Source organism: Alligator mississippiensis, chromosome 3 (genome assembly GCF_030867095.1).
Source record: "Alligator mississippiensis isolate rAllMis1 chromosome 3, rAllMis1, whole genome shotgun sequence".
NCBI lineage: Eukaryota > Metazoa > Chordata > Crocodylia > Alligatoridae > Alligator > Alligator mississippiensis.
Genome location: NC_081826.1, coordinates 122,045,981 through 122,072,981, shown reverse-complemented (window position 1 = coordinate 122,072,981; position 27,001 = coordinate 122,045,981). Strand labels below are relative to the sequence as shown.

Sequence of the window (27,001 nt, the reverse complement as noted above, 5' to 3'; positions counted from 1 at the left end):
CCAAAAGCAACAGTAAACAATCAAAATGCTCCAATTATCTAATTATAAAAGTAAAACCAAGTGTAAACAAATGATACTTTTATTTTCAATAAGTGGAAGCACTTACATGCAGGATTGCCAACCCCAGAACATTATTTTATTGTCAATCTGCAAACTTCTTACTGACAACCAAACTTTTTTTTAACTGATACTGGTTTTATGTAATGTAAATGTAAACCTTCTGGCAGGCTCTGGAAGGCAGTGACAAGGGGCAGGGTTCAAATTAAAGGGTGTAAAACCAACCAAAGTAAAAGTTTGGTGGTTGGTAAGAAGTTTACAGATTTTATTTATTTGTTTATTTATTACTAACAAAGTGTTCTTGCGCTGGCAACCCTGCTTGACTGAAGCAATAGTTTTATATGACTGGTGATGCTTCCCCCCCTCCCCGACCAGGTCTCCTACTCATCCCCCTCACTCTGACACATCCGACTGCACCCTGTAGGATGCATCCCTCACCACATCCCCTAGCCTTATCTCTACCAGCTCAGCTCCCCCCTTCCTGGCACAGACCCCCACGCACTGCCTCCTCCTTTCCTGGCCTGCAGCTCCATCCTGGCACTGCACTCTTTATCTTAGAGGCGAGCCACTGTTAGGAGGTAGGGGACAGCCAAAGAGATACGGCAGCAGTACATGGCTAGGCAGGATGGAGGGGTCTGTGCAGGCTCCTATGAATCACAAATCCCTGACAAGAGCTCCCTGCAGAATGCTCAGACACCAGGTGGCCCTGCTGTGTGCTATCTGTCTGTCACATAGTTGCTTAGCATTTTTAGGGATAGCTCCAGCTTTTTTATGAACTTCATGAACAAGCATTTTTTGTGCTATTTTTAATGGGCTGCCTATAAATTCATGGACACTTGACAACACTGCTTTCAGGATACAAAGATTTCAATAAGGCCAAAATTCTCATTGTGCTCTCCCATGAGAACAATCAAACTAATTGCATTTAGACATCAAAATACAAAAGCAATTTCTGTTCTGGCTGTAAGCCAAAATTTTTACAGGTTCAGTTTGATACAGAATACTCAAAGCCATGCACCTTCAACTCCTCTTTCAAAAGATATATGTTTAAACTATATCAGGAGGGAGGGCAATTTGAAATTACTTTAATTTGGAGCAAAAATTATAACCTGCACAATGTGATACACAACAAAGTTCTATAGCATGACAAATGTGAAATGCTCAAAATGGAGGAGTAATAAATGTTAAACTAAAGTTAATGAGATCATTTCTTTAGGACCAAAGAAGTTAGATCAGGCTCAAAATAGGTGAAAACCATTACGCAAATAGCAAGATTCAAAACCACTGAAGTGTAACACATTCAGGGGAATGCTGCCTTTGAAAATAAAGGTATGCAAGTGTGAAATCAGCAGTCAATACAGGAAGCAAAATGCAAAAACCAATCAGTCTCATGAAGTTCCTTATTCATTTTAAATTCACAAGCACCAGACAGCAGAGAGAGGAAACAAACCTACACATGTCCTTAATTTACTTAATTATTTCTAGTGCACCTGCTTGACAGTACCTAGGCACAACATTTTCTATTTATCAGTCAGGAGTTCACTAATTTGAATTTTATTTCCCCTTTTTAAAGCTTTGAAAGATGACAAGATTTGGTGAACAGTAAAATTGAGTAGGCTTGTTTTGACACGTTAGATATTTTTGGAACTGCTAAGAAATTTTAGGTGATCGTAAATATTTCTTCCTGGAGCATTTTAACAATTAAAACATTCTGGGGAAGGATAATTAGCAATTGAAAGGAGAGTGCTTTAGGCGAAGGAAAATTAGCAGTCACACTGGTTCATACACTTTAACACTCTCACAGAAGTTATCTGGATTTCATCCTTGTGGTAATATAACTTCAATGGACCAAACTCCCAAACTCTTTTAGCAGCATAAATAATCCTACTCTGGACATCGTAAAGGCTTGTCTGAAGTAGGTTAAAACTAATCTCTCTTTTCCTGAACCTTGCAGAAGGCAAATATCACTTTTAACAGTACCTTCCTTATAGCTGTTCTTAAAGAACAAAGCTTAGATAAAAAAAAATCCTCCTCAAGATGTGGACAGTGTTTGGGTTTGGTTTTCTGACGTGGTCATCAATAGAGATGGGCCTTTGTAATGAAACGTGAACTGGCATTTAAATCTAAAGCTCTCCAAAGTTTACCAGATTTGGATGTGAAGTTCTAGTTCAGGCTCAATTCTGATAGGCAAGAGAGGTAGATGGACATAGAATAGGGCTAACCAGACCTTATCGTGCATCCACAGGTGCATCTCAAGTAGGGCCAAGGAGGTGATCCTCCCCCTCTACGCAACACTGGTCAGGCCACAGCTGGAGGACTGTGTCCAGTTCTGGGCACCCCACTTCAAGAGGGATGTGGACAACATTGAGAGGGTCCAGAGGAGGGCCACCCTCATGATCCGGGGACAGCAGGGCAGACCCTACAACAAGAGGTTACGGGACCTGAACCTGTTCAGCCTTCACAAGAGAAGGCTGAGGGGGGACCTGGTGACTTTCTATAAACTTACTGGGGGGACCAGAAGGGTTTGGGGGAGACCCTGTTTCCCCTAGCCCCCCCTGGGATAACAAGGAATAACGGCCACAAGTTGTTGGAGAGTAGGTTTAGATTAGACATCCATAAGGACTACTTCACAGTCAGGGCGGCTAGAAGGGAAGGCTTCCCTCCAATGGAAGTGGTGCTGGCTCCTACCCTGGGGGTCTTTAAGAAGCGGCTTGATGCCTACCTGGCTGGGGTCATTTGAGCCCAGTTTTCTTCCTGCCCAGGCAGGGGGTCGGACCTGAAGATCTGCAAGGTCCCTTCCAACCCTACTTCTATGATTCTATGAGTATCCCAGCATTAAAGCTCCAATTTAATAAACTTCTTTAACAAGTATATTGCATGCATGCACCTTTTCCATGAAAAATCAGCTCTACAAAATTGGGAAGATGTGTCTTAAGCAGGGAAGCTGATTTTCTTTGCCAGTACGGAAGCATGGAGGAATAGAAATATGGAGATGCTGTAATGACCACTCCGTCTTCTCAGGCCAACAAGTAACAGGGGAAGAGTCCAGTATTAACCCCTTTGTAGCCGCTGCTGGATTGGCAATAGCATTTACCTGAGCAGCTAAGAGATGTTGCTAACTCAGCACTTTCTTTGAAAGAGTTAGCATATAGGTTTTGCCTGAAACTGCCAATGAGTTGACTGAGGGCAAGTAAGCTGCTGCATGCAGTCCATTCTCATCCACAACTGGACTTTTTTTAATGTTCTACCTTCCAAAAACAAGGTGCATATCTTTTTTGAGGGCATGCGGTATGTGAAAAAATAGAATAAGTGCTTAATTGTAATGGGACGTAGGCACCTAAATACCTACAAATTGGGCTGATAAAAACTAGTCTTTCCTGCTTGCATTTTTTTTTAATTTGGCTTCAGTCAAAGATCAGACTGCAAATGCTGTTTGAAGTTTCCACCAAATTGGAAATTCCCAAACCTAGAACTCAGTAAAATTGGCATTCTTGTCAAGACTATCTTTCAGTGTCCCAAAGGCAGACCTAGAGACCCAGGCTGCCACAGTTTTTAAGACTGTTGATCCCCAGGGAGATGTGCCAGGATTTCAGGCAAAGTTACCTTGGATTTAGCAGAAGTTCACTTCAGAATTTTTGAAAATCCTAAATCTTAAACATAAGGATCATAAAAATAAGTCATCCGAAGTTTATACATTTTTTTTCAAGAGTTTTTCTGCTTGAATAAACTAGATGACATTGTCAGCCATGTTACTTCACTATCCCTATGTTCCTGTCAGCTCATTAATGGCAGCTATTTTGAAACTGATACCTTTTCTAGATTTGAACTTGCTTTGTGTTATAAAAGCCAATACAGCAGGTTTTTTAGCTACTTACCCTGGCTCAAGTAATCTAACCAATTTTTCTTAAAACGGGCTATTCTCATTACAGTATGTAGCCTATATGCAATCTACAAATATGCAAAGTTTATCGCTTTTTCTTCTCCCCCTTTCCTTAGGATTTTAACCAGTATTCTGAGAAGCCACCACATAATCTGTTAACGTAAGCATTGGGGGAGAAATTCCTTTGCTAAGGTTTATTTTTTATTTAAAGAAATCATCTGGCAAGAAAAGTTTCTGTTTTAAAAAAGTGAAAAAGTACTAGACTTGTAGAAAAATCTGTCATTTGCCACTTCTCACTGCTTTCTGATATGGTTGACAGATACCAGAGATCGGACTCAGGCCTTCCTACAGACAAGAAAGGGAGTCCAGCCACTGAGCTAAATACAAGACAAAACTAACAATGACTCTTGCGTGAAAAAATTCTTGCTCTAGTTCTTGCTTCCAAGTCACAATCTGGCTCTCACTTCATTTTCTGCATTTTTGTCTGCATGATTCATAGTACAGCAGGAGTTCTTCAGCCTTTGTTCTCATTAACTGTGTCCAAATGAACATAGGCTCTCAAAGGAGAGAGGGAGTGGGTAGCTATGCTTGGGAGCTGTATGACTTGTGGAACTGGTAAAGGGGAATTGCTTGTTGGAACCAGCTCTGGACATAATACCATGACTGTCAAACATAGCGATTCTCAACCAGGGTACTGTGGCACTCTGGAGTGCCTTGAGATCCTTTCAAGGATGCCATGGGTTGCCAAACAATGTTAGTACGCTTGGGAGTGCAAACATGATTCACAACAAACCCAGATATTTCAACTAGGAATTAATAATGGACTATTATTTTTATTATTTTTCTGTAGTCAAAAAATGAATGAAACCTAAGAAGGGGGGTGCTCGAGTCTAAAAACAGTGAAGAACCACTGATTTAGCAGTTCAGTGGATGAGTCCACCCCAAACTATTCTTTACTGGGAAGGTTCCTGTTAAGGCTGTGCAAAACAGCACTGTTCTGTTTTGATGGAACAGCATTTCGTTTTGAATTTCATTTCGATACAAAACTGCTGTTCCGTTTCATTGAAACAGTTTCGCTGTTAGGTTGTTTCACCCAAGGCTATAATAGGGAAGCTCAAAACAGCCTATAACTTTGTCATTTCTGGCCTGATTTGGATGAAACTTGCAGGAATGGCAGCCCCTTCTGAGGGCATGAAGTCTGCCAAGTGTCAAGGAGAGAGGTGCAGGGGTTTCAGGGAAACTGCACCTCAAGGTCTTGAAAGCAAAAAATTCACGTCATGTGTATGCATTAAGCCACAGCAGGGTGAAAGCTGCAGGCTTGCTAGTCCCTGCTAAGGCCATGTTGCCTGCCAGCTTTCAAGGAGATAGGTGCAGGGCTTCTGGGTTCTGGGGCCCTGTACTTCTGGCTGGTGACAGGCAAAACTCGTGACATGGGTGCGTGTGGGACTGTGTGCGTCTTGGGGCGCAGGGGGGTGAAAACTGCAGGCCTGCTAGCCCCTGCTGCAGCCACGAAGCCTGCCAGCTGTCAAGGAGATGGGTTCAGGGGGAGTCTGGGTTCTGGGGCCCTGCACCCCTAGCTGCTGACAGGCAAAATCTGCGACATCAGTGAGTGACACTTTGTGTGTTATAAGGTGCACCCTCACTCAGCTGACACCAAGGCAGAAAGCAGGGCAGTTCAAACAATGCTGCCTTTTATGCAGTTTTTCCATGCGTCCTCCAGAGCGCTGGGATTGGAAGGGATCTCAGGGAAGGATGACAGTCACTGGCCAGATACGCAGTCAATAATGAGAGCAGTCTTTCCCTGTCTTGCCCCCTCTTCCCCCTCCCTCTCCTTAGTTTAGTTTCTGTCTCCCTGCAGGCAAGCCCAGCTTGAGCTTTAAAACTCAAAACATTTTGAAAATTTCAAAATATTTTGACTTGCCTGGTTTCATTTTGAGGCTGTTTCGAAGCTCTCTGTTTCATTTCAATTTTGCTGTTTTGAGCTCAAAACGAGTCAAAACAGTGTCAAAAAAAACAGCCAGTGAAATTTTGCACAGCCCTAGTACCTGTATCTCAAAACCCACATATACAGTCAGCACTCATCTCTATCCCAGCGGAGAAGCCAGGGATTAAATGGATATAAAGGATGACTGTTGCTGTCCCACTGATACATAAGAGATTTCAGTTTCGTCCATTTGGCACGTCCCATTAACACTAAATTCACTTTAAGTGCTTCTCTTTATTTATCTTTAAACAACATAGGTACTAATGTCTGAATAGTTCTCAAAAGATCTAAGTGCTTCAGCAAGCAATACATGCCCAAAAATCAGGCAAATGCTACCAGTGATTATGTGCTTTCAACTGTTCAGCTAAATTTGTCCAGGAGTGTTTTTTGCTTATTTGTTTCACCCCTGCCCACAGTTCCTTATTTGTGTTTGAATTTGTTCTAGCCAACTGACTAATGATTTCAGATGTCTCTGTTTTAAGGTAGTAAACCTGTAAAATTTTAATAGGCCCAATTTTCAGGGGTTTTTTCTATAGTTCCTGCAAGTCATGCCAAAGTTAAGTGATACAGGTTGGGAATCCAAAACCAGAAGCAGCTAAAAGGTTGAATTCCTATCCATTTGTGTGCCTGTTCACTTAGCTTACAACCTAACATGCAATTGCATGTGCCATCAGTTATACATTTATATTTTAAATGCTTCTTTGAAAGTGTGAAGACCATTGTACATGAAACTAGAGGCTAACTGGAAGAATTTGGCTTTGTATGGTCGGACTTTGTATTTGATTCATGCTTTGTTTACAACAGGATAGTAGCTTTCTACTTATCCTGTTCGTGTGTGTAAATTGGGTCTTCAAACTTTCCTGTTCAGGAAGAAGTTGCTTCTGCCAGTAGCAAATGCAAATATGAGACACTGCAAGTTTCTACTGAAGACAACATCACAAAGATCATGCTAAATCGTCCAATGAAAAAAAATGCTGTCAACCTTGTGGTAAGTAGAGTAATGCAAGCTGTGAAAACTAGTTGGCGTATGACCCAAATTCTACTCTCAAATTTCATGCATGCCATCCATTAGAATTATCTGGGCAAGACAATATATAACCTTGAGTTTACACAAACCATTTTTACAATCTGAATACCAAAGAGTCACATGAGTAAAAATACAGCATGCTAATGAACACTCTCAAGACCTGGGCCTTTGAAGCAGACTGAGTTTGGTGAGAGAGAATTTCAAAAGCACCTTCATTTTTGCCAGCATAACTGATGAGCAGCTCAAATGAAGTCAGCATAAGACAAACGTAGGTAAGATGGAACTATGGCCCCTAGGGTCTATTATCACACTTGTCTCCATTTTATAATAAGGAAGTCCTTTTCCTCAACTCTTGCTATGGAGTTTCCTTTCTGTAATGCTTGCCAGAATCACGTAATCTCTTTTCCATCCTCCTTTTACACAGATGTACAGAGAAATTATGCAAGCGCTTGAAGAAGCTGCCAAGGACGACTCTGTTATAACTGTTGTAACAGGTATCACATTTGATGGGTGCCTCAGTCAGAGTGTTCATAATGGGGGCAAAATCATCCCCTCAACACATGTGGGTGACAGGAATGAGAACTCAGCAGAGTGGAAAAATGCAAAAAGGGATTCTGTCTCCTTAGCATCCTTCCAGGCTGCCCACACAGCAACAGCTCCATTAAAGCTTCAAAATAAATGGCATCTCCAGGCACTAAATAGGCAGACAGTCCCTGGGGTGATTAACTCTCCAGACTCTGACGTGCCAGAAGTATATTTAGGGGTAGGCAAGAGGGGCAACTTCCCAGACATCAAGCTAAGACGGGTGCTGGAACTGCCCCCATCGCCATGGAATCTGCACCCTGCCAACACATCCATGCCAAGAAGTCCAAAATAGGCCCCAGGGGCTGATGCTTTAAGAGCTTCAGCTGGGGTAGGCAGAATGTGTGTGGTGGTGGCAGCAGCAGGTCAGTTGGGACTGTGTAAGACAGTCCTGGCATGGGTAACACTGCTGCCCCCCACCCTTACTGTTGAAACCCAGACCTCCCACCCCTTCTTCTCAGAACCTGCGGCTCTCCTGAACCTGCAGGTCTTATCCCCCACTCTTGAAACTGGTGTGCCCCTTACCCCTGCTTCCAGTCCTAGACTCCCTGCCCTTGGAAGCTGCAGCCTCCAGAACCCACGGTTCCCCCAACTTCCACTCTCAAAATTGCACACAAATCCCCCCCCAGTAGCATTTGCCCTGGGCACCAACTGTTATGCCATTGTGACTAAAATCAAATAAAACAAATACACAATTTTTCACAACTTGGGCTCCCCTGCAGCAAAAGTCCCCTCCAAGGCAGATTTGCACCTGCTGCATGCTGTGAATTTGGGGCACAGAGTTGTGACCAACGACTCGGTATGTCAGCTGTTCTACACAAACCTGAAAGATTGTTGTCTGCCTTTAAATGAGCCGCTACAAAACTCTCCACCACCTGACTCTGGTTTTCTATTGCAGCATATGTAGCAAATAGCATAAGATCTTTGCTGCCATCTAGCCTACAGTCTTTAGAATAGTGTTTCCCAAATTAAGGGGTCATAAATCCTAAATGGGCTCAGGACTTTTCTGAGTGGGGTTGTGAGTTCCATATACTTTCTATTACTCCAGATGGGCTCCAATTGCAACTAGGACTAGCTCATGATGGAATTATACTCCAAAAAATTGGGAAACATTGCCTTAGATGGTTGTGGATGCCATTTTCAAAGGAAACTAATCAATCCTTTAATTCTGCATTATAGCAAAAGCCTGGGAATGCTGCTTATATTAATGCCAGAGAATTTCATCAGGGTTAGCACTATAAGAAACACCTCAAGGAAATGGTCATTTGGGGCCAAATTCTCATCTCATGGCAGTGTAAAATCCAAAATAATTCCATGCAGACTCAAAGATTTACTCCAATGTCAGTGACACTGGAGTCTGACTCATTGTTTCTGCAATAAAGTGCAACTTATAGGGTGTGCCTACATGTGCAAATGATGCGGAATAATAAACTCCAGTACTTATTGCACCAGAGTTTATTGCTTCTGGGCATGCTGTTTGCATGTACACCTGAAACCTAGAGCTGAGTTGAAGCAGCCCCAGCTGGCAAGGGCCCCAGGGGGTCAGCCTGCCAGCCCTGGGTTGCTCTGACCCAGTTCAAGATACTGAGGAGGGGCTGGCTGGGGCATGAGAGTACTCCAGTGTAAGGCTAGCTGGCAGGCAGCCCCTGCACTGAGGCACCGTTGTGCTCCAGCCAGCCCCATTAGCATCTGCATGTGTGCTGTGATGGAGTAAAAAACAAACAAACTCTGCAGTGGGGCAGTACTCGTACTTATAAGTACTATGCTGCTGCAGAGTTTTAGTTTACTCCAGCCTAATAGTTCTGGATGTGTAAATGCAAGACATTTACTGTGGAGCTAATTAACCTACTCCATAGTAACCATCTCATGTAGAAGCACACAAAAAGGGCAGGACTATGGTCCATTAGTCAATAGACATGCTCCTATTAACTGTAATGGGCTTGGAATCAAGCCCCAAATGGCACCATTTTGAGTCTACTATTCTCACTGATATCTCTTTGGAATCAACCACACAGTTATGTTCCTTACAAATTTTGTTCTCACTTAACTCCTAACAAATAGACAAAATGGGGTTGGCTATCAGCTTGGTGACTCCGCTCTAGAGTAATTGCTAAATGTGTGAATACACATCTTGAACTAAAACAGCATATAGCCCACATCAGTCTGAGGTGTACTCTGTAAGCACACTATATTTAAAAACTGTTGAGCAGCTACATTTCAAAGTAGGTCCCTTTAGAAGTTTTCCCGATATAAACTGATATGACAAAGTCTTATAAACTTTTCACTTAAAGCTCCATCTCCAAACACACATAGCTTCGTTTATCAATTTGAATATCTGTGTTTATCAATCTAAATAGCTGTTGCATCTCAGCATCTCTGCATATGTTGGTGAAGTTCCTTTGTTTTTGCAGGAAGTGGTGATTACTACTCTAGTGGAAATGACCTCAACAATTTCACAGAAAATTTGGAGCAGATAATAAAAAACAATGGCGAGTGGATAAAGTAAGAGTGCTCATTTACTAAAAGCTCATTCATTTTTTAATGGACAGAGCTAAATCGCATTACAAATCAGTGGAAAGACCTGGTGAGAATCTTTCCAGTGACTTTACTAGCCTTTGTATACAGCCATAAGGTCCCAAACTAACAAAGCTCTACTTACAAGGGCCCTTGACTGCATGACAGTAAGGATGCGAGCTTATCATTATTTTGACATGATCAGGGCTAAACCACAGAGTAAATCTCTCAAGATGGTTTCTGTTTCAGTTCAGTTACAGCAAGAGAGACTTCACAATCTGAGAGGTCTATGAAATCTGATGAAGATAGGACTTGGGAGGTTTGGCTTCAGTTCTTTGTTCTGCCATAAACATCCTGTTTGAAAGAGCAAATCAGCTTCTCTGGGAACAGACAATGTTAGGGAAGCAAGGGTCCTGGCTAGAGCAGGAGCTCAGGAGCAGGCAAGTCAGGAGGGTGAGGTCTGTAAGGGACTGGAATGGAGAGAATCACCCTGTGGGGAACCACAAGCCATGGGGTAGCCACGAACATGAGACAGGGATCCAGACCACAGTCACTAGCCAGAGGGTCTAGAACAAGTATCTATAGCTATATAGGACTGGAAGCTAAGCCAGGAGCTGGCTGTCAGAGAACAGGGATCTAGACTAGAGTCTGGAACACAAGAGGCCAAGGAGCCAGCAAGGCAGGTTAGAAGTGCAGGGATCCAGGTTGAGGTCTAGAACAAGGATTCTGTGGGCAGGAACCAATGAGTAGGAACAAGGATAAAACCAGGAACCCAGCAAGCAGGACCCAGGGAACAGGGATCTGGGAACAAACATGCAGGACTTTGGACTCTAGGAACAAATAGGCAGGACCCAGGGACTGGGAAACTAGGAATCAAAGATATAGTATTATCAGGTACTAGGAAACTAAGGAGTCAGAAGCCCAAAGCTAGACAGAGGCATCTGTCCTGATCAATAGCCCCCTGAGCTCTGGACGAGCTATTGCTTATAAGCAGGCAGCCAGATCCATACAGGCAGCTCTGACCAGCTGAGGATTAATTAGGACACTGGCAGCCAGGCCCACCCAATAACCAGGGTCAGCTGGTTACCCTGAGCAGCACATTTCTTAAAATAGCTGTTCCCTTGCCTTCCTTGATACCTTCAAGTCCAATGTTCTGAGAATGTGCCTATTGTACCAGGCCTTCCACAAAATACATTCCATTTAGCCCAATAGGTCAGCGATTAGAAAGAGGGAAACCTGTTTTCCAGTTCCCGTGCTGCCTGCTTTGAAGCAGAACCTAGAATCCAGGTCTCCCCACCTCCCAGGCTACTGGGTATTCCAAGGCAATTCTCACTCCCTCCAGTTTTTGGAGCTGCATTACTTTGAATAAATAAATGAAAATTCATTAGACCACAGAAAGAAAAAGTGAGGGGCTGGTATAAAGACATTTTCGAAACACTCGGTTCAGCTTAAAAAAAACAAAAAAAAACAGACCCATCCCTCCTTCCATCACCTATACCCCACACAGGTGAGAATTAAGTATTATTTAATTACACTGTCACAAAAAATTTCATTCCCATAAGAATTTTCTTAGATTAAAGAGTGCAATTAGTTCCAGATAGACCTAGTTGAGTACAATGTGCAAAGGCAGGGGGGAAATCCAGCCCTAATTAGAATGTGCATTTCTTTACACACGTTGGATTGGGATGTCATTTTAGTTTTAGCAAGTTGTTGCACCATAAGAAGCACCAATGGAAACTTTGCTTGACTAAGTAGTGATTAGGGAAAGCAGCAGTATGGGGGGGGGGGGGGGGGGGCCGGAGAGGCGGGAAATCTGTGCTAAAATTTCTACCAACAGCATAAAACCTCCTTTTTTATATATTTACCAGCTGATTATTGGACCATAGCTATGAAATTCTTAGTCTATCTTTTACAAGCACACCTCCAAAAATTTGATTTAGAAAGAAAGAGTCAGTCACTTGAGGTTTCATGTGACAGAAGCAGAGGGGGATTCAAAACACTCTGGTAAGGCCTAAAACCTTGTTCCCATTGAAATCACTAAGAGGTTTACTTCAGCAAGAGCAAAGTTAGGACAAATCTAAGAACTCTGTTGTAAATCCCAGTAGTAATTAATTAATGCTAGCATACACAGTCAACTGATCTTTTGGTATGCATTTTAAAGAGAGTCAGCATTTAGAGTTCATGATACCAGAACAAATGTACTCCTTTGTCTGCAGGAATTTTGTCAACCATTTTATTGATTTTCCTAAGCCACTGGTTGCGGTGGTGAATGGTCCAGCTCTTGGAATCTCTGTGACTCTTCTTGGGCTGTTTGACAGTGTCTATGCTACTAACAGGGTAAGTTATTTCTGGCTGAATTGCACAGTTTTCAGATGTGATTTGAGCAGAATCACAGGTCGTGATGACTTTTCTAAAGCTTCAGTAAGGGAAAATGCTTTTCTCATTTCCATAACTTGAAAGTCCTAAAACTTGTAAATCTCCATTGATGGAGTTTTGTCTGTTGGCCTAAAACAACCCCAAACCTGAGGATCAAATTTGGACCTTCTCACATGGGTTTTAACATCATCCAACTCTACCGGTGCTGACAGATGTATAGCTCCCTGCTGTAACTCACGGTGCTTCACAGAAAGTGTCATGAGTTACAGTGACCCTCCTCCCTTCCCCCGAACCAACACATGTTTGCTGTTTGGTCTGGGAAGTCAAGTCCCACCTTGAAACCAACCCAGCAGAGAGATGCTGTGTGTCTGAAGCCTCTCCCCACTAGCCCCTGCCCACACCAGCTCCAGCGCTGTTATGAGGATGGGAGGGGGAGAAGGCATGGGATGGAGCTCCATTCTAGGGTTTGCTCAGCCTGTGCTGCAAGCGGTGAGACTGCAGCACCTTCATCTGAACCCTCATTAAGTGAGGGTTAATTAGTTGCACTATTGGACACTTTTAAGGAGCTCTGCAGCCATGCACTTCTGTCAGGAGATGGCTGTAGAGCACTTTTAACGGGGCGATTGCATGACAAATATCATATCTATCAGCACTCTACTTGTAGTCTGACTTCAGTAGGACTACTTAAGTGACTGCTCACATTTGTAAAGGGTTTTGCAATCTAGACCCGAGGAAAAAAAAAACGTTCCAGAGTTGGCTATCTATGAAGGAAGAGAAATACCTTCAGGGAAAATGTAGTGGTTAATAATTTTGCAGAGTACTCAGATGTTTCAAGGTTAAATTACAAGTATTTATGATGAAACCATACTTGAAAGATTTTCTCAGATAGATAGATCATGTACCAGTGGTTACTAGATCTTTTTCTTATTCTAGCAGAATAGGAGAATAAAATCTTAAGCCTGACATCTGTTCTGAACTCAAATGCTAAGTCTTAAGAAGTAGATAATGACATCCAGGCATCTTTACAAACTGACCAGTTAATTAGCATTTGCACTCAATTTAATTTTTTATAAGGAATGATTATGCACGGCCTTCACAAATTTAGACAAACAAATACAGGGACATGTGCTTTTTTATTTATTTATTTATTTTTTAATACTATTCCTCAAGAAGCTGTCTTGACCAGTGGCTGCAGGAGAAGTAGAAAAGGTTGGGTAATGAAAGTTTTCCAGTATCGATATTCAGAAGTTCAATATGAGCAATTTTAACTAAATTTACTTTATGATACAAACTTTTTCATGGAAAATTACTGCAATTCACAATACTTCGTATGATTTTGAGTTCATCATATGAAAAGGGTAAATCTTTTCTTTAAAATTGCCCATTAGAATAAGCAATTTATGGATCCTAAGTAGTTAAAAGAATGTTTTCAGTGGCTCAAGCAAGTTATGACCAACTCAGTAGTGTATAAAATAAAACATGCGTTTGTGAAACTAACCTGAAACCAAAATTTTATGGGTTAAATCCTGACTCCCTTGACCATGTTTATGTTTACTAGAACAATACTGCATGCTAAAAATCTGTAAACACAGCCTAAATCATCAGACATACTAATTTAGAAAACACTTGTACTTTCATCCTTTTTCTGCTATTTATCCTCAAGACTTCCCAAAGAATATGATATTCTGTCTCTGTTGCAGTAGCTAGAAGTAAATTTCTGCATTCAGCTGCCTGTAAGTCCAAGGTAACTTGGATTTCAATCACTTTTATTGTGGACTGGTTCCAGATTCATATGGGTGTGCTGTTACTGAGATTAGATTCCAACACTCTTTGTTCATTTTTGGAAAGACAGTAGAAAGTGCCCAAATACAATTCTAATCCAGCCTTCAAGACATTTATTTATACAGACAACTTGGCAACAAGTTTTAACCTAAAACAGACTCTGTACAAGTCATTACTCAACTACTGTGAATCTGAAGTTGCTGTTTCTTTTTTATCTGAAAACCATAATTTCAACAACCATATCCTAGACAGATCAACAAATTCACCATCTCTCCCATTCTCGGCCTCCCTCTCCCTGGCTGTGTTGTTTTTGTGAAGTTTAAAAACAGTTTAGAAGTGAAAATCTACTTTTATAAAGAATGCTTAAACAGTATTCATAGTTCAAATTAGAGTTGGAAAGGAGCTCAGGAGGTCATCTAGTCCAAACCTCTGCTCAAAGCAGGATGGTCTCCAACTAGATCACTCTGCCAAGGCTTTGTCTATCCGGGACTTAAAACCTCCAAGGATGAAGATTCCACACTGGGTAGGTCTGTTTCAGTGCTTTACTGGTGAGAACGTTTTTCATAATATCTAACCTAAACTTCCCTTGCTGCAACTTGAGACCATTGCTCCTTGTTCTGTCATCTGCCACCACTGAGAATAGTCTAGCTCCATCCTCTTTGGAACCCCCTTCAACTACCTGAAGGGAGGTTCCCTGAAGGCTGCTATTAAATCCTCTCTCCATCTTCTCTTCTCCAAGACTAACTAAGCCCAGTTCCCTCAGCCTGTCATTAGAAGTCATGTGCTCCAGGCCCCTAATAATTTCTGTTGCTCTCTGGTGAACTCTCTCCAATTTATCTACATCCTTTCTGTCGTGGGGTGGGGGGACCAAAACTGTGCACTGTACTACAGATGTGGCCTCACCAGTGCCAAAAAGAGGGGAAGAATCACTTCCCTTGATCTGCTGGCAACATTCCTACATAATGCAGGCCCACTATACTGTTAGCCTTCTTTGCAACAAGGGCACACTGTTGGCTCATATTCAGTTAATTGTCCACCCTAACCCACAGGTCTTTTTCTGCAGAGCTGCTGCTTAGCCAGTCAGTCCCTAGCCTGTACCAGTGCATGAGTCTGTTACATCCTAAGTGTAGGACTTTGCACTTGTGCCTATTAAACTTAATGAATTTTCTTTGGTCCATTCCTCCAATTTGTCTACATCTCTCTGAATCCTAGCCCTGCCCTACTTTTCCCCCAGCTTGGTTTCATAATTTCATAGTTGTTAGGATTGGAAGGGATCTCAATAAATCATCAAGTCCAACCCCCTGCCCTGGGCAGGAAAGAGCACTGGGGTCATATGACCCCAGCCAGGTGCTTGTCTAGTCTCTTCTTAAAGACCTCCCAGGTAGGGGAGAGCACCATCTCCCTTGGAAGCCCATTCCATACAGTAAGGCAACCCTTACTGTAAAGAAGTTCTTCCTGATATCCAACCTAAATCTGCTCTCTGTCAGTTTGGGGCCATTGTTGTTTATTCCAAGGGGTGCCCTGGTAAACAGAGCACCTCCAATTTGTTGCTGCCTCCCCCCCACCCGCCCAATGAATTTGTAAACAGCCACAAGATCCCCTCTCAGCCTTCTCTTGAGGAGGCTGAGGAAATCCAGGTTCCTCAGTCTCTCCTCGTAGGGCCTTGCCTGCATGCCCCTAACCATACAAGTGGCCCTCCTCTGGACCCTCTCAGAGTTATCCACATCCCTCTTGAAGTGCAGAGCCCAGAACTGGATCCAGTACTCCAACTGCAGCCTGACCAATGCCGCATAGAGGGGCAGTATCACCTCCCTGGACCTGTTCATGATGTACCTGCTAATGCATGATAGAGTGTGGTTAGCTTTACTGATTACCTCATCACACTGACAGCTCATATTCATCTTGGAGTCAACTATGACTCTGAGATCCCTTTCTACTGCTGTGCTGCTGAGAATGTCATCCCTAGCCTATAGGTGTGTTGGTGATTCCTGCTCCCTATATGCAGCACTTTGCACTTGAATTTGTTGAACTGCATCCTATTCTTTTCTGCCCACTTTTCCAACCTGTCCAGGTCTGTCTGGATTTGATCCCTCCCCACTAGGTGTGTTGACTTTACCCCGTAATTTCGTGTCATCTGCGAAGTTGGACAGAGTACTCTCCACACCCTCATCCAAGTTGCTGATGAAGACATTGAATAGCACAGGTCCAAGGACTGAGCCTTGGGAGACCCCACTGCCCACATCTTTCCAGGTCGATACCAACCCATCCAGCACCTGTCTCTGGGTGCGACCCTTAAGCCAGTTTGCCACGTAATCATCTATGACACAGTCACTCAGTTTGTTTATGAGAATAGGATGAGATACAGTATCGAAGGCCTTCTTAAAATAGAAGCAGATGACATCTACCTCAACACCTGCATCTAAGCATTCATGACCTGGTCATAAAAAGAAAAAAGGTAAGTTTGGTGTCATCTGCAAACTCACTGTGAGTGCACTCCATCCCCTATTCCATATCATTGATGAAAATATTGAACAAAACTGGCCCCAAGACCAAACCCTGGGGCACTGCATTTGATACCAGTTGCCATCTAGGCACAGAGCCATTGATTATTACCCTTTGAGCCTTATGATCCAGTCAGTTTTCTATCCACTTTACAAACCATTCATCCAACCTGTACTTCCTTAGCTTGCTTGTGAGAACATTGCGGGAGACCATATCAAAAGCCTTACTGAAGTCAAGGCATATCACATCTGCTGCTCTCCCTGCATCCATAGAACCAGTCATCTCATCATAGAAGGCAATCAGGTTGGTTAGGCTTGATTTGCCCTTGGTGAATCCATGTCGACTGTTCCTAATCACATTCTTCTCCACGTGCTTAGAAATAGAGTCCTTGAGGACCTGCTCTGTGATATTTCCAGGGACTAAGGTGAGCCTGACCAGTCTTGAATCTTGTTTCTTTAATTTCTTAAAGATGGGCACTATATTTGCCCTTTTACAGTAATCCAGGACTTCTCTTGACTGCCATGAGTTTTCAAAAATAATGGCCAGCAGCTCTGCAATCACATCAGCCAACTCCTTTAGTACTGTCAGGTGCATCACATCTGGTCCCACAGACTTGTACACCTCTAGCTTCTCTAAACAATCCCTAGCCTGTTCCTTCATTACTGTTGGCTGCTCACTAGGGCTGTGCAAAGCTTTTGTAGCCGATTCAGTTCGGGAGGAGATTCGGCCAAATTCAGGGACCGAATCTCCGAATCCAAATCAAATTTGGAAACCAATTAAAAGCTCTGAATTGATATGAAGCATCTGAATCAATTTGGAAAAGCTTCAGAAAAGATTTGGCAGCTTCAGAGATTCGGCCATAGACTAAACAGACAGCTGACACAGCTGCCTCCAGCTGGTAAGTCTTTTGTGGTGGGCAGAGGGGGGAGAGAAATGCAGGTCAGCATGCAGAAAATGGTGGCAGTGCACTTTTGAACTAAAGTACCTTCTATGTGTTTTAGTTCAAAAGTGCACTGCTGCCATTTTCTTAGTGCTGATGCGCATTTTGCCACTTATACAACTGCATGTGTCACAGTGCTGAGCATGCCACTTTTCCGTGGCTCCCCCCACCCAGGGAGAGGTGGGCACAGCTGGAGGAGGCACAGCTGGAGCAGGCACACCCTCACCTGCAGCTGCCCAGCTGTGCCTGGCTCTCCCTAGCCAATCCAAACCACCAAATCTCCCCGAATCAGCACCTAATCTTCCGAAGCAGATTCAGCCAAATTGATTAGAGACAGTGATCCAAATCTCCTAATTGAATCACAACCCTCCAAGTCAGCCAAATCCAAATCCAAATCGAATACTTCCCTATTCACACAGACCTATGCTCACCTCCTCCCCAAACAGTGCGATAGTCTGGTAGCTGACCTTGCCTGCGAAGATTGAGGTAAAAACAGTATTAAGCACTTCAGCCTTTTCTGCATCATGTCACTATGTTGCCTTCCCTTTTCAGTAAGGAATCCACACTTTCCCTGATCTTCCTTTTGTTGCTGACGTACTTGTAGAAACCTTTCTTGTTACCCTTTAGGTCCCTTGCTAGCTACAACTTCAATTGCACTTTGGCCTTCCTGATTTCATCCCTGCAGGTCCAAACAACTCTTATACTCCTCCCTAGTCATTTGCACTTCTTGTCAGCTTCCTTTTTTGTGTTTTAGCTCATTGAAGAGTTCCCTACTAAGTCAAGCTGGTCTTCTGCTATGCTTGGTAGTGGTCTTCCTCCACATGGGGATGGTTCATTCCTGCACCTTTCATATAGTTTATTTCAAATACACCAGCAAAAGCTAAACGTACCAAGGTCTTAGAGAAGTCTTTAAAAAAGAGTTACAATACCATGCAAAGAGTGCCTTTATTAAGTACTAAACTTAAAATGATGTTATGATGGTGGTGTGGTACATCTATGCATTATGACTTGCAGGATGTGATATCAAATAGTATAAAGCTTTTAATTAGGTTGCTTGCTAGCAAGATATTCAAATAACAAACTCATGATAATAATTCAGTCTCCTTTCCTTTACACACATTTATTGTAATGGTGTTTACAACTTTTTCAAATGATTAAAAAATAGTATTGGTCTCAGTCTGCTATCCTGAGGAAAGCAAAGACAAAGCAAATATTAGGAAAAAGATATTGATATCTAGATGCAAGATTCATGGTCTGTTTCTGAGATTGTGGTCAATACAGCTACATAACTTTTTGAGCATCAAATAAAGAGTTCCAGGTATGAAATTACTTTTGATATTTGGATTATTAAATTAATTTATGAGACAAATTCATGTTGACACTTGTGAATCTGGATGCTGATGCAGTAGAGATTTAAAATGAAATTTAAGAAACCCTTAAGGCTGAATAAATTTAAAGACATTTGTGAATTACATGAATATTGTATTTTCTTTATAATGAACTACATTCACAAGGGAGCTTTCTTCAGAATCTAATTCTGCTGTATAATGCAAAATGATAAGTATCTATGGTACATTAAATGTATAACAGGTATGTCTTAATTTATCATCAGCCTTTTTGATTTCCTCATCTCTCCCTCCCCCCCCTCTCCTCCCCCCCATACTCCATGAATTATCTCAAGAGAATTTGCGAACTGAAATGAAATTTCAGGTGCATTTATTGAAATGTGTCTGGAAGGCAATGGATTTGCTGTTACAAAGAACCCTGGAAGAGCTGCTATTGCTCCTGTGGTGAATAATCAGTATTTTGTGGCATTAGGTATGTGCAATACCCATTTAAGTCTATGATAATTTTCTGATATCTAACTCAGAAATTTTCAACCAGGGTGCCTCAAGATCCTTTTAAGGGTGCTGTGCAATATTAGTGCTGTTAAGGATACAACCACCTACACATGATTCACAAATTAAATCCAGAGATTTCAAATAAAAATCTACAGTGTCAAAAACATTCTGACCTGTTGTGGGTTTTCTGTGTTCTTTGTAATAAAATAATTGCTTTGTAATAGTCAAACAAACAAGTGAAATCAGTTTTTGAAAGGGGGTGCCACTAAATTCAGAAAAGTTACAGAGCAGTGCCTTGAGTCTAAAGGGTTGAGAACCACAAGCTTTACTTGTCTCAAGATTAGTCAAGGGCCAAGAAGTCTTCTCCCTTCCAGATAGGTTTTTGGATTAATCTGCTCATGATGTGAGCATTATTTAGTTTGAAGGTTTGTTGTTTTTTTAAATAAGGCTTTCAGAAATTATAACTGTTTTTTGAGAACCTTTAAGAAAAGATATTACTGTTGAAAACAAGGTAGCCTCACATTTTGAGATACAGTTCATGTCATATTGTGTGGAAAGAGAGGAATCCAACACTTCTTGCCTCAGGATGCGATACGTTTTGATTCTCCACTTGAGGGTCAAGAACAAGGAGCACAACAGAAAGCAGCAGAAGAATCTGGTTGAGAGAAGAGGGGTCATTTTTTACCTTGTTTTTCACAGTTTCAATTCCACTGAACAGCAGCAGGACTAAGTAGTAAGAGAATGAATTGGTCTCTGTGGTGGGAAAAGCTCTTGTACTAATGAGGAAGTAAATTCAGCAGGTTTTTATTACTTGGCAAAAGAAAGTTTATAATCCAGATTTTGAAATAGAGGCTTGGCAGCATATTACAATTGCCTGTCTCTTTTTTTACCTTTGATTTTTTTCCATTAATAAAACCCCCTGAAGGTTTTTTTAATAATACTTCTGATTAATTTTCTAATTCAGAATGAAATTTAATAGGGATGGTTCCCTGACTTGTATGGATCAAGAACAACGCTGCTTAAGTCAGAGTTACGTCAACACAAAATTGACGTGAGTAGTTCCAGAAGGTGAAAATCTAAACACAACATAAAAACAAAACTGCTATTATTGATATTATAGTAAAGCACTATGGCGGGACAGTAAGGGGTGTTACTGCGCTGAGCCACCCACCCCACTGTGCCCGACCATAACCCCGTTTTGTGCATCTCCCCTGGGGCACCTACATCCGGCCGACCCCCTTCTTGGAGCACACCTGCATGCCTGGGGCAATTGCTGCCACCACCCGGGCCTGGGTCTTTGTTAGGACTCTGTGCTGCCCAGGCTACACAGGCCCTGTAGACCTTGAAGGTGCTTAACCCACCGTGGGATTTTGAAGTGCTTCTATTTGCTTGAAGCATTCACAAGCAGCCTCCAGTACAGGAAGAAAGTAAAAAGCCGAGCCCGCCTTAGGTAGCCAAGTCAAGGGAGTTATAACGGCTGTCTACGCCCTCTCTCCATGGGAACCCACAGCCAGCTCACTGCATGCAGGCAGCCTTTTATTGTTCAGAGTGAGCGAATGAGGTTGATATAGAGCAAAGAGATTTTAGAGTAAAACACTTTGAACAAAACCAAAGAGGTTTGAGGACCTTTTGAGTACGGAACCTAAATACATATCCTAATAGACTAGCTAAATTTCAGGTAAGTTACTCTTTTATATATCCAGAGCCTGTTTAGCTTGGTTCTGTGTTTCCCCAGATGTCTCTTCTCCCCCCAGGATGGAGGGACCCTTAAATAACCTTTCTGACCTCATCACCTGGACCCCAACCATAAACCAGTATCCTCAGACCATGGTGAATACCGGTTGGTCAGTTTAAAAAACATCAGCACCCTCAGGTGAGAGTTTAGGGTTACACAGGACAGAGGACAAGCAAGTTCCCCCCCGTCCATCATGAATTTCTCCACACAGTCATGTAGGCTTATGAAATTTCTCCACACAGTCACGTAACTGCGTAGGTCAATGAACCTGGTGGTGGGGGCTGTTTGCTTACAGCAGTGAGACAGACTGGGGGGTGATTTCTCCACAAGCACCAAGGATTGGGGAAAATATACACCATTCACCCATTATAGAAAAGATTATTAAACACACACTTGCAGTTTGGACATCTTGACAATAAGAGTGATTCTGAAAATTTAAATCATTTCAGTGCAGAGCAAAATACAAATCTGGTCAAAGACTTCAAAGAAGTGACACTAAGGAAAGCCAGAGAGTTTAAAAGCAGCAGAAGAACATAAGTAAAACAGGATGGATGGAGAGTGTTCACTGGAGAAAAGTCCATACAAAAAATTCTTCAAGAAATGAAAAGGCTGTTGGTAGAGGAAAAGAAGCTTTTCAGGTTGTTACAAAGGGTTGGATTGGGCCTAATGATCTGTAAATGCTTAAAGAGCATTTACAATCAATATAAGGAAACAATTTTCTTCAACAGTAAGAAAAAGAAGGATGCAGGATAGTCTGGAGGTCAATAATGGGAACTAATGAATTAGTGGGGTATACTGTTCACACATGGGTGGTCTGCACTACATTCGGTCACATGCCCTGGCTTCTTTAACTTGACTATTTCGAGAGGTTGTAGGGACTTGGACTCAGGAGAACTGTTTTTTTCAGACTTCGTGGGTAACCTTAAGTATGCTACTTCTTCACTCTGGCCCTTAATTCCATATCTGTAAAATGAAAACAATAGTATTTCCTTTTCCTACTCTTTGGGCTTGGGCAGACAATGTGTTTATATGAACATTAATGATGTTTGCACCAGTGTATGCAAGAAAGGGCTAGATGACACAAAACTCTGAAATGATTTCATTCGATCTAGTGTAGAATTTATCCTTGAAGAAGCAAGAGTATAGCTATGTGAGTGGACAAAAACAGGATCTCAAGGAAAAATCAGTGCTGCAATGCCAACAGCAGAGGTTTTAATTGTTCATGCATGATGAATGGCTATTACAATGTACATAACTCACTTTCACCTTCTTTCTTCTAAAAAGCATAGAAAATTGTATATAAATATATTAATTAGAACTAATTTTATGTTGTATTTTTATATGTTGTATTGTGTAGGTTTTCATCAAGTTTGAGAGACAGGGGTGTCAATAGTAATTAGTCAAACACATACATTTAGCCCATTGATGTTCTCGTGAAAAAAAATATTAAAGAAACCTAAGTCTGTGCTCTTAGTTGCTTCCTTCTGAAATTCTATCAATGACAACTCTACCTATCTGTTATGAATTCAGAGGTTGTTGCTGAATATGTCACTGCTTTTCTTTACTTGTTGGCTCTTGTCCAACAGATTCTAACCTCTTTGGGACAGAAGTTGTCTTTCTGTTGTTGTGTTTGTACAATGCCCACTACAATGGGAGTAGTAAGTAGCATAATTTCACATGTTTTGTTTTGTTTTTTATATATATATACAGGCAACATTTCAGACTCCTTTTATCCAACTTCGCCAAACTCCAGAAGGCTGCTCTACTTACACCTTCCCTAAAATAATGGGCACAGCTAAAGTAAGTAAGTAAAGTAAACTGCTGGAAATGGATGATGTTTATGTTAGCTTAGCAGGAAATCAGATTCCTTCCCAGCTGCATAAAATAAAAACCATATTTGAGCTGTACTAGAGGTACAAGCAGGTTTCTGAAGTGAGACAATGGTAAAGAAACTGACTGCATGGACAGGAAATGATACGTTATAGTGACAGTCAAGGGAAAAAAGCAATTCCGCTGCAGGGCTTTTTTGTTTGTCCTTGTTTAAGAATAATGGAGGAGCTGAGCATAGGAAGGAAGTGGCACTGACTTTTTTGAGGGAGGGGCAGCAACCTTATTTTCTACCATGGAGGAACTGGCACATTTGTACTTGTGTTTATATTATGTAGTTGTCCCCTGAAAAGGGGAGATTTTAAGTCTAAAAATATTAGAGCAAAATACTCAGCTTTTTCAACCCCATCTATGTCCCTGGCCTGGTAAAGTGGTGCTCAGCCTTGTGGCCCTTTAGGCTAGATGAGCAGCAGGGGGCTGATCCAGAGGCCAATAGAGTCCCGTGTGCCAGGATTGGGCTCCAGGGGTCCAGCACCACCAACTCTGTGCCCCATGCACTGCGATTGGGCCCCAGTGCCACCCCCCAACCTCTGGCCCTTGCTAGGTCTGGGCCCTAAGTGCCCAGCACCGCTCTTTCCCTCCACCCAAGTGCTTCCTGTGGGTTTAGAAATTTGGCAGCAGATGAGTGGAGCTGCCACTCCTCCCCTGCCCCCAGCCAAATTTCTGGACCTATGAGGTGTCCCACCAGCCAGATGACAACACCACAGGCTGAGCACTCCTGGTCTAGTACCTCCACAACACAACTTCATGGAAGATCAACTCATCTAAAAACCCCCAAAACATGTTGAAACTTCTTGATTTAGGTCCAGGTTTCATGAACAGCAAAGAACGAAAATTTTCATAGATTTCATAGACATTAGGGCTGGAAGGGACCTCGGAAGATCATCGAGTCCAGCCCCCTGCCCAAAGGGCAGGAAGTCAGCCGGGGTCATAGGATCCCAGCAAGATGAGCATCCAGTTTGCTCTTGAAAGTGTTCAATGTGGGCGCTTGAATCACCTCTGGTGGCAGGCTGTTCCAGACCTTGGGGGCTCGGACAGTAAAGAAATTCTTCCTAATGTCCAGCCTGAAACGGTCTTGTAGTAGTTTATGACCATTCGACCTAGTCGTCACCCCTTGGGGCACTCTGGTGAACAAACATTCCCCCAGATACTGGTGGTCACCCCTGATAAACTTGTAGGTGGCCATCAGATCACCCCTGAGCCTGCGCTTTTCCAGGCTAAAGAGCCCCAGGGCTCTCAGCCTGTCATCGTAGGATCTGCTTCCCTGACCTCTGATCATGCGCATGGCTCTTCTCTGGACTCTCTCTAGCTTCTCCACATTCTTTTTGAATTGTGGAGCCCAAAACTGGACGCAGTACTCCAGCTGCGGCCTCACTAAGGCCGAGTACAAGGGGAGAATGACGTCCCAGGATTTGCTTGAGAAGCATCTATGGATGCAAGCCAGCGTTTTGGTCGCTTTACTAGCCGCAGCATCGCACTGCAGGCTCATGTTCATCTTGTGGTCAATGATGACCCCCAAGTCTCTTTCTTGCATAGTGTTGGCCAACATAGCACCGCCGAGCCTATAAGGATGCTGCGGGCTTTTCTTTCTAAGGTGGAGAACCTTGCATTTATCGGCATTGAACACCATCAGATTCTCGTCCGCCCACTTGCTGAGCCTGTCCAGGTCAGCCTGGATCATCTGCCTGTCTTCTGGTGTGGATGCTTTGCCCCAAAGTTTGGTGTCATCAGCGAACTTGGCCAGTCCGCTTCTGACTCCAGTGTCCACATCATTAATGAAGATGTTGAACAGTATGGGTCCAAGGACAGAGCCTTGGGGGACCCCACTGGTCACAGGACACCACGATGAGTGACTTCCATCAATTACTACCCTCTGGGTCTGACCCCGGAGCCAGTTTTCCAGCCAGTGGATTGTGGAGGACCCAAGGTGACAATTGGCCAGTTTCTCTAAGAGGTGATTATGGGAAACCAGGTCAAAGGCTTTTTTGAAGTCAAGATATATGACATCAATCTCTTCTCCCTTGTCCAGGTGATAGGTCACCTGGTCGTAGAAGGAAATGAGATTGGTCAAGCAAGACCTACCCGGAACAAACCTGTGCTGGCTATCCCTTAAGATGTTGGCATCAGCCAGTCCATTAAGGATGGCCTCTTAATGTGTACATCCCCCAAAATGTTTGATTCCCTCTCCTTTTCTACTTTTTTTTTCCATCTAGACAAACCACGTATCAGTACAGTTTGATAACGTGGGTTCTTTCAAGGACCTAAATATATTATTTCTAACTTGTATCACCAGTTGTTGGGTCTGGGCAACATGGAATTAGCTCTCCTACACAGACACTACATTTCTCAACTCACATGTAGAGCACAAAGGCACTGAAGCAACCTGAGAACTGGACCTAGTCTCAGCACAAAAAAAAAAAAAATGACTCACTATCTGTAATAACTATCATCACCTGAAACTTCAAATCTTCAAGGACAAAGTCATCTACAGTTACGTATTATTTTCAAGTACATTATACACTCCGCCCCCTCCCACCAAAAATAACCTGGATTTCAATAATGCCAGTAAATAATTTTATATTTTCATCTTCTAACCATACAGTAGGATCCACTTCATCAGGATTGTACACCAGGTAGAAAGCCTTTTGTTTCTTCAGTGACTCTCAAAATTAAATTTTCTGAGCAAGAAGAGAATAAGTTAATCCCTCCTTTTAGTCTTGTGTATGAATGTGACCTGCAATTTGTAAGCAGAAATGAAGCAAAGCAAAAACAAAACTAATTTTCCTTGCTGCCAATGTTACCTGCTCAAATCATGTCTAACATTGTTTTTAGTGAAAAATGCAGTTCCAAAAAGAAATCTCTCTAATACTGTAAGCCTGGGTTTATGCCACATAAAGCTATTGCTATTTCAACTATTTTGGTTTATATATTGCATTAAAAAGCCAGTGTATTCTGTAATGAATCTCTGAAGGCTATTTACTAAATGTGTTTTACATCACAGCCTAGAAAACTATAAACTAAGGACCTATAATTGTGTCTGAAGTAACTGTAAGGTTCTTTCAGTCTGGCTGTACAAAATATTTGAGCTCTGCCTCTGATGGTATGTTTCACTTGCTAATTTGTCTTGCTAATTTATTGCCAGGCCTGATAGTTTCTATTTTCTGAGATACTCAAAACAGCCACTTCGTTTTTAGATACTAAGGCCCCTGGCAGACATTTAGCTTTTTTACACATGCAAGTGCCACAGCACCAGGCACTTTGAAAAGTGGCATGCCCGGCGCTGTGACACATCCAGTTGTATAAGTGGCAAAGTGTGCATCAGCACTAAGAAAATGGCAGCAGTGCACTTTTAAACTAAAACACGTAGAAGGTACTTTAGTTCAAAAGCACGCTGCCACCATTTTCTGCATGCTGACATGCATTTCACTGCTTATACAACTGCATGCAGTGCAGCACAGTTCACATCAGCTCGTGTATGGACGAGCAGCAGACCTCCAGTGCATAATGGGACAAAAAAGTATGTGTATAAATGCCCTTTATTTCCATCAAACAACAGATAATACCATTTGATGGAAACTGTCATGCCATCCCGGGGCAGTCAGCCCTTCAGCCCTCTTTTCATCTGTGCTGGGAATGAAAAGTCAGCTGGGCTCCCCTTGGGTAAAGGAGCTGCTCCCCCAAACCTTGCACAGACTGGAGGTGGAGAGGGCAGGACCAGCAAGGCTTGAATTCTACAGGAACCTTCCGAGGTGCTTGTCTGCATGTGCTTGTACCGCTCACAGGTTTCTGAACTCTCCCTTCCACCCTGTCAAACAAATCAAGTATTAGGGCTGCTCGAAATTTCACCAGCAGTTTCATTTTGACACTGTTTCTACTCGTTTCAAGCTCAAAACA

At 42.5% G+C, this 27,001-nt stretch overlaps 1 protein-coding gene across 4 annotated transcripts in view; it reads left to right on the top strand.

The window, feature by feature from the left end:
• Positions 1 to 27,001, top strand: part of LOC102561330 (enoyl-CoA delta isomerase 2) — a 173,609-nt gene that overhangs the window by 137,762 nt on the left and 8,846 nt on the right. For all 4 annotated transcript variants that reach the window (XM_019490480.2, XM_059724352.1, XM_059724353.1 and 1 more), the window contains 5 exons: positions 6,790 to 6,909; positions 7,373 to 7,442; positions 9,942 to 10,032; positions 12,261 to 12,381; positions 22,931 to 23,020. In XM_019490480.2, the coding sequence (XP_019346025.1) occupies positions 6,790 to 6,909; positions 7,373 to 7,442; positions 9,942 to 10,032; positions 12,261 to 12,381; positions 22,931 to 23,020 (492 nt within the window). The remainder of the gene's footprint in view (positions 1 to 6,789; positions 6,910 to 7,372; positions 7,443 to 9,941; positions 10,033 to 12,260; positions 12,382 to 22,930; positions 23,021 to 27,001) is intronic.